Raw genomic sequence first — 7,202 nt, 5'->3', positions numbered from 1 at the left:
ACGAATTATGAAAGGAAAGTAGACTTAAAGGTGGAAAAAGGAAGGTAAAGTGGGCAAAGAAAAAGGAGGGGCATGTATTGCGCAACAAAAAGCAACCAACCAAAAATAACCATGTGGCATTTAGCAACTTGGGTCCTTAAGAATGACCTTAGCGAAAGCCGAAACATTTTCATTACAACGGCATGGAAAAACATTGATATAGGTTGAAAGCTTGTAAAATGTATTGCAATTCAAAGTATATATTGAAATTCAAGAGACTACACCAATGCCTAAAACTTGAAATAGAGAAATGAGAAGCCTTGATTATATAAAAGATTTTCATTTGCTAAAAAATATGTAATATAGCCATCACACTTTTGTATGTAGATGATCTTATTGTTGTACTAAATCGCTCTTATTATTTATGTCTCCTACGTGTTAATTTGTGGTTGGTGCACTTGTAGAGCATTGATGATTTGGGGTCCCCTTGTATAACTTTTGGGCCATTTGCCTTTACTCAATCTCCTTCTTCCTTTTCCTCGAATTTTATGCTCTCTTGGGCATTTCACTCTATCGTTCACCTTCATTCATCCCTTGTCATTTGACAACCAAAATTTCAAAAGGGCTTCTAAAACACCCCAATGCCAATGAAATCTGTATCAAATTTAGGAAGTGGACTACACTGAAGGTAATAAGTCTAAGTGTCCAAACCGAAGCCTATTATAAGGAATTGTTCTGCAAAGAGAAGTAGAGCACGTGAGAAAGCGACCCAAAAGTAGAATTCTGTCGCCCGCACTCTCTCGACACTTGCAGTGGCTCGCACCTTCTTCCTTCCAAACGTCAGGATTCAAGGATTCAGGGATCGCGGACAACGAGAAAGTGCAGTACACCACTTATATTACTTTCCAAAAGGTCCAAACGTACAGTTTGAAGAGCGCCTTCTAACAATGGCGGAGGTATCTAGCACATTCCCAAGAGAATGTCAAACTACAAACCAGCGTCTACTCGATATTGGGTTGCAGGTCGGCCGCTGCAATCAGTTTGATGGAGTACGAGCTAGCGAAGTCTACAGAGCATTAAGAGGTCTCTAATTCATAGGCCAGATCATCTTCAGATTGTCATATCATCACCACATGCTCCGTCCATTCCCAGTGCAATCCATTGCAACAGCTACATAAACATCGATATGTCTTAGATTCTGTGTGTGTGTGTGTGTGTGTGTGTGAGAGAGAGAGAGAGAGAGAGAGAGGCTTGAACTGGACTGTGGCGTACTCTTGTGAGAGTGCGATCTGCGACAAGGACCATGGCGGCAGCATGCAAGGTACAGGAGCCTTGCTCCAGCGATCCTCCCACAATGGAAACGGTGAAGCAGGAGATCAAGCGTCTGTGCTGCCTTGCCGGTCCCATGATCGTCGTGAACATCCTCCAGCTCCTTATCCAGACCGTCTCGCTTATGTTTGCCGGCCATCTCGATGAGCTTGCCCTCTCCAGCGCTTCTATCGCTTCCTCCATCGCTACGGTCACAGGCTCCAGCTTGTTGGTAAGCACTGTTCCTTTCATTGCCCGTGTTTGTTAGTAATCGAATGTTTCTGTTGGGAACAGAGTTTGGCAATCATAGATTGTCCCTTTGTTTACAGTAGTCTACACAGATTGGCTCGTTTCACATAATAGTGAGCCTCACCATTGGCCGAAATAAGAAAATTGACATGGAATGGAACAACCGAGGGCATTCACGCGAGGCCTTCATCATTACTGGTAGGAATGTAGCCTGCATTAATGAGGCTTCCTCCTCACGAGGAATGTTACCTTCTCACAGCATTACTAGAGCAGCCAATGCTAAACATTATTAGAGTAGGGAATGGGAATGGTATTGATGTGTGACACTGATTTCATCTCAGGTACTATGGTGGGTTAGCTTCAACTATCCTAGTGCTACTAGTGGGTGGTTCTAGTTCATATAATTGCAATTTAGATTTTTTTTTTTTCAAAGATATAATTGCAATTTAGAATTAAGATGGATGTTGTTCAATGGCAATCTTTCCATCACAGATACAATAAATAATGCTTCTTAAAGGGGGAGGAGGAGGAGATCATGAACATGAGCTCATTTGTGGGGGTGGCGACTGATTTTGGTATTCCCTCATACTACCAGTAGCCAGAAGTATAGCTGTCATGTGGGATTACAATGTTGCAACATTGTATACCAAATCAAAATTCCTCTAATTGGGGAAGTATTACCTTTGAAGAAAGGAAGAGGTAATAGCATGATTAAATCAAAGGGGAGGTGAAATAGACGGACGTGTATGGTGAAGATAGAGTAAAGGAGGTGAGGCCATTGGCGTAGGTGAGCCACCCCTTTGCCCAGCCATGTGGTACACACATAAAGGCTGTCTAGAGCTCGCACGTGCAAGTAAAAATGTCGTGGTTTCAATTCAGAGGCATGCATGATTGGAGCGAAGGTTTCATTGTGTGTGAGGTCATTTGTTGGTAGAGACTTGTTCGCATACTAGATCTATGGGCGGGAAAGCACCATCTGCCTAGGGACCTAGATTGACAAGCGTACCATATGTTAATTGGATTTCCCAAATTAATCTATTGGATGAGCATTCACATTTAGGTTGTAAGAGCCCTGAGATCAGAAGAGTCCTACAATGGTCTTCGCCTCTATCAGATAAGATTTCGAGAGAGAAGGGTCCGCTGTCTCGCAAAGGCACATTAGTGTGAAGGGGAGTCTAGAGTGTCCACGTATTAATCAGGAGTTCTTATACGAAGAAATACCAAAAGCAGGTTCACTTCACATCAATTAGGCCATAGTTCCTAACCCGAGACTTCAATTATCTTGCTGCACATTTTAAGACTGCCATCATCTTGAGGACATGCTGATGCCCACATTGATACAGAGCATGTTAATTGCTTTGCTTGAGTTGGATCTTAGTTTCTGTTCTTCAAAAAAGCTACTCCGTATAAGTTTATTTGTAGGATTTGGCGCTGATGAATACAGAGCAAAGCGGCATGGGGATATATGTGTACTCGGGAAAGTCTAATCCCTTGCATGTGACGGCAATCGGATAAGAAAGGTTTAACGCTTTGCTGTTGATGCAACAGTGTGGTTTGGATACTGTAAACGGATGTGAAGCAAATCAATATAATCTGCTGGTTCACTTGGCATCAATCTAACAGGTTTGCTAAATTCAAAACGGCATTGGATGCAGGCGGGTATGGGATGTGCTTTGGATACTCTATGTGGGCAAGCATATGGAGCAAGGCAATACAAGATGCTGGGTCTGTATATGCAGCGAGCATTGGTGGTGTTGAATGCTATTGGCATGTTACTTGCAATTGTTTGGGCAAACATAGAACACATATTACTGGCTCTCAGGCAAGATCCAAACATTTCACAGAAAGCAGGAGAATATACACGCTGGTTGATTCCCACCTTGTTTGCCTCTGCAACAGCACAGCCTCTTATCAAATTTCTGCAAGCTCAAAGCCTCGTTTTCCCCCTTGTATTCTCTTCTGCCATCACGTTTTGCTGTCACATACCGCTCTGCTGGTTGTTGGTTTACAAGTCTGGACTGGAGAGCCGAGGGGCTGCTCTAGCAACAAGCATCTCCAATTGGGTCTATGTCATATTGCTGGGAGCGTACGTAGGGTTCTCGCCTTCTTGTGAGAAATCTCGAAGTCCTTTTTCGTGGAAGGCGCTGCACGACTTGAAGGGCTTCCTCCGGCTCGCAGTACCGTCCGCTCTTATGGTCTGGTATGTATATTGTCGAATCATAACCAGGCCAATCTTCAATCCAAAATTCTCGATGAGAGCCGCTTAACGTCGTGTTGTACCCCATGAAAAGGATTCCAATGAGATCGCTTTTGCTTTGTGGGTGACAGTTTAGAGTGGTGGTCATATGAAGCACTCGTCCTCCTTTCTGGTCTCCTGCCAAACCCACAACTCGAAACGTCAGCTCTTTCAATCTGGTGCGAAACTTGGCAATCTCATCCTCGACCCCTTCTATTCGACATTCTTCCTCAGTGCTGCTATCTAGAGGATTGTCACTTAATCGTATCATGTGGCATTTGTGCAAACTTTTTGTGCAGTTACAATTCTGCGGCACTTGCTTTTATGATCCCTTCAGGACTCGGCGCTGCCGCAAGGTCAGCGCTGTAAATAAGAGCACAGCTTAGCTCCATCCCATTGTGTGCAGTTGCGTCTTCATCGAGAATCAACATCTTCTTCCTCCTTTTTTCTCAAGCAACATAATACCCTCGATGATTGATTAATACTGTTATCTTTACCTACAGCACAAGAGTGGCGAACGAGCTTGGAGCGGGGCGCCCAACCGCAGCGCATTTGGCAGTGCGAGTGGCCATGGGGGTGGCGTCATTGGAGTCCATCTTGGTGTTCACAACCTTCTTTTCCCTTCGTAACGTGATTGGGCGAGCGTACAGCAACGAAGAAGAAGTGATCAACTACATAGCCAAGATGATTCCTGTACTCGCGGCCTCCTCCATTCTGGACAGCTTGCAGGGAGTTCTAACAGGTGACAGTTTTATCATCTGAGCTTTGAGTCTTCTTCCTCCATAGCTGCAACTCGTGAGCATCGCGGGCCAGCACTTCAGAACCAAAATTCAATCGCGTTCTTGGTTTCACAACGCTTTGTTTTTCAAAACATATCTCCATTTTCGCCTACGAAACCGTCTGAACTTGTATGGCAAAAAATTTAAGCAACGTTTAAAATGTAGCAGGGATTGCAAGAGGATGTGGATGGCAGACGGCTGGAGCATGCATCAATCTCGTATCATATTACGGTGTCGGCTTGCCAATGGGTTGCCTTCTGGCCTTTGTGTTTCACGTCCGAGCTGAGGTATAAATATGGACTATTTATAGGCACAACGCTTTCGAATAGATTGGCCTGCATGGATCCGTCATTGAATGCAATATAATTGTGAGAGACTTAGATAGTGTGAATCTCCATTAATGCTTAAATGTGATTGGTTCCACTTAGGTCTTGTTTCCACGCTCCTAGGGTGCGTGCACCCAGTTGCGTGACAAGGACTAATGAGCGATCGGTGCCCAATTGAGTCCTTGGAAGCAAGGGGGTACTCGTTTGAGCATCGGAGCGCTTGTCCTTGGCACGCACCCCAGGTGCGTGGAAACATGACCTTAGCTAGTCGAGTGCTTTTGGCCACTACTAGGCTAGTCGATTAGTCGATTTTCGACTAGCTCATCAATGGAGCCTCTTGGCGAGTCTAGAAGTCTATGCGGGATGCAAGAGTAACCTTCTGCTTAAAAGCGTTGATTTTCATTACTTATCTATGTTGGCAGGGACTATGGCTAGGAATAAGCAGTGGTGCTGTGGTTCAATTGATTGCATTGGTGGTCATTACATGGGTTACAAACTGGGAGAAAGAGGTGTGTATTCAATGCTCATCTTCCGCACTTCGAAAGGGCAATTATTCTAATTGCACGACTAAATATATCCCAAAATATGTCCCCCTAGCAAACTTTTAATGAAAATTCAAATAATTAGCTTCCCTCCTATTTTCACTAATCATCGAGATTAAACTAAGTTTTTAAGGACCAAAATCAAAACTAAAATATGTGATAATTCAATTAATTAGCTTCTCTCCCGTCTTCACTAATCAATGAGATTAAGCCAAGTTTTTGAGGACCTGATTTGCAACTAAAATATGTCCCCCTAGTGAACTTTGAATGAAATTTCAATTAATTAGCTTCCCCTTCCTCTTTATTTTGAGGACCAACTCAAAACTAAAATCTAAATAAAGGACTGAATCAAGGATTCTTATTTAGAAACCTTATTGAATTGTAAAATTTCTATTTTGGCTTGATTGGATTTTTGAAGTCACAAAATCTTCAAAATTTGTGTCATCCTAGTTATATCTTACCAAAAAAAAACTTGCAAAATAATCTTAAAAGCTTCTAAATAGTAACAATATCTTTTAATTTTCAAAGGAAAACTTTTCCATGAACATTCCAAGCAAGACTTTCTTGTCTTTGGGAAGCCATTAATGAGTGCTAAGATGCATGATTGATCAAAATTGTGTAGGCCTTGAAAGCAGCAATCCGTTTGAGTTCATCATTCATTGGTACAAGGGAGCCACTACTACTAAAGTAAAGGAATACTGAGCTCAGATTTATGAAAGGTGGTCGACACTACACGAGCAAACGATGCTAGGATCTATGAAACAAGGCCAGGGTAAAGTCAATGCATAGCACATGAGGGCATGGGTATTTTCCTTTCCTCGTACTTGCATGCAAAGCACCTTTATGGATCTTCCTTCCCTAGTCTACCATTGCTTCCTACTCTAGAGTAGCGCTAGGAAAAAAAACATGCATTTTTTCAAACTTGGGAAAATAAAGATTACTCTTGCAATAAGCAATCAAAATTAATATGTGACCTATTAGTTTTTAAGATGTATGCTTTGTTACACATAGCTTTGTCAAATGAGATAGATGAAAAATACACCAAATAAATTTTTTTGTAAGCATCTACAGAATCACATATATGCCCTCACAATGTTTCAAGAACTACATTAAGCAAAATTTGACACTCCTTAAACATTAAATTTCTTGAATTTTAAGGTTCTAGAGGATCAATGAATAGAGAAATAAGAACGGAATTAAGTTTACACTATTAAAGCAATCAGCTTGGTTCATTAAGACCTAACTCACCTTAGTATATTTACTACTTGAATGACATAAAGGTTAAATAATTATTGTAAAATGATCTCATAATTATATTCATAAGTCATTGATTGAATCGTTTCATTGATTGTATGTACAACACCAAGTATCAAGTTCTTACAAAAAAGCATAAAATCCACTTTGCATTAAGTGAGTGAGGTGGTGAAATGTAAAGATAAAATGCAATTATAAGAAGCCATGACTTGAATGCTCTCTCTCTTTCTCTCTGTCACCTTAGTATATTTACTACTTGGATGACATAAAGGTTAAATAATTGTTGTAAAATGATCTCATAATTATATTCATAAGTCATTGATTGGATCGTTTCATAGATTGTATGTACAACACCAAGTATCAAGTTCTTACAAAAAAACATAAAATCCACTTTGCATTGAGTGAGTGAGGTGGTGAAATGGAAAGATAAAATGCAATTACGAGAAGCCATGACTTAAATGCTCTCTCTCTCTCTCTCTCTCTCTCTCTCTCTCTCTCTCTCTCTCTTGTGTACAACTCCCCTTGATCT

At 41.5% G+C, this 7,202-nt stretch overlaps 1 protein-coding gene across 1 annotated transcript; it reads left to right on the top strand.

The window, feature by feature from the left end:
* Positions 1-909: 909 nt before the first annotated feature.
* On the top strand, positions 910-6,319 carry LOC147897459 (protein DETOXIFICATION 16-like). The gene is made up of 8 exons (XM_087380216.1): positions 910-1,519; positions 3,192-3,736; positions 3,865-3,951; positions 4,072-4,128; positions 4,276-4,514; positions 4,720-4,838; positions 5,300-5,386; positions 6,042-6,319. Exons 1-8 carry the CDS (start codon positions 1,283-1,285, stop codon positions 6,108-6,110), a joined length of 1,440 nt encoding a protein of 479 aa, XP_087236342.1. The 5' UTR covers positions 910-1,282; the 3' UTR covers positions 6,111-6,319.
* Positions 6,320-7,202: the final 883 nt, after the last annotated feature.

Source organism: Dipteris shenzhenensis, chromosome 10 (assembly GCF_047967505.1).
Source record: "Dipteris shenzhenensis isolate YYH24624 ecotype China chromosome 10, Dip_SZ_1.0, whole genome shotgun sequence".
Lineage (NCBI taxonomy): Eukaryota > Viridiplantae > Streptophyta > Polypodiopsida > Gleicheniales > Dipteridaceae > Dipteris > Dipteris shenzhenensis.
Note: the sequence above shows the minus strand (reverse complement) of the source record. Positions and strands in the feature narration are given on the sequence as shown.

Coding starts and splice junctions, on each gene's coding strand:
- LOC147897459 (XM_087380216.1), top strand. CDS start 1,283: ATGGCGGCAGCATGCAAGGTACAGGAGCCTTGCTCCAGCGATCCTCCC. Junction 3,737..3,864: donor CCGTCCGCTCTTATGGTCTG/GTATGTATATTG, acceptor TGTGGGTGACAG/TTTAGAGTGGTGGTCATATG. Junction 3,952..4,071: donor ACGTCAGCTCTTTCAATCTG/GTGCGAAACTTG, acceptor CTTTTTGTGCAG/TTACAATTCTGCGGCACTTG.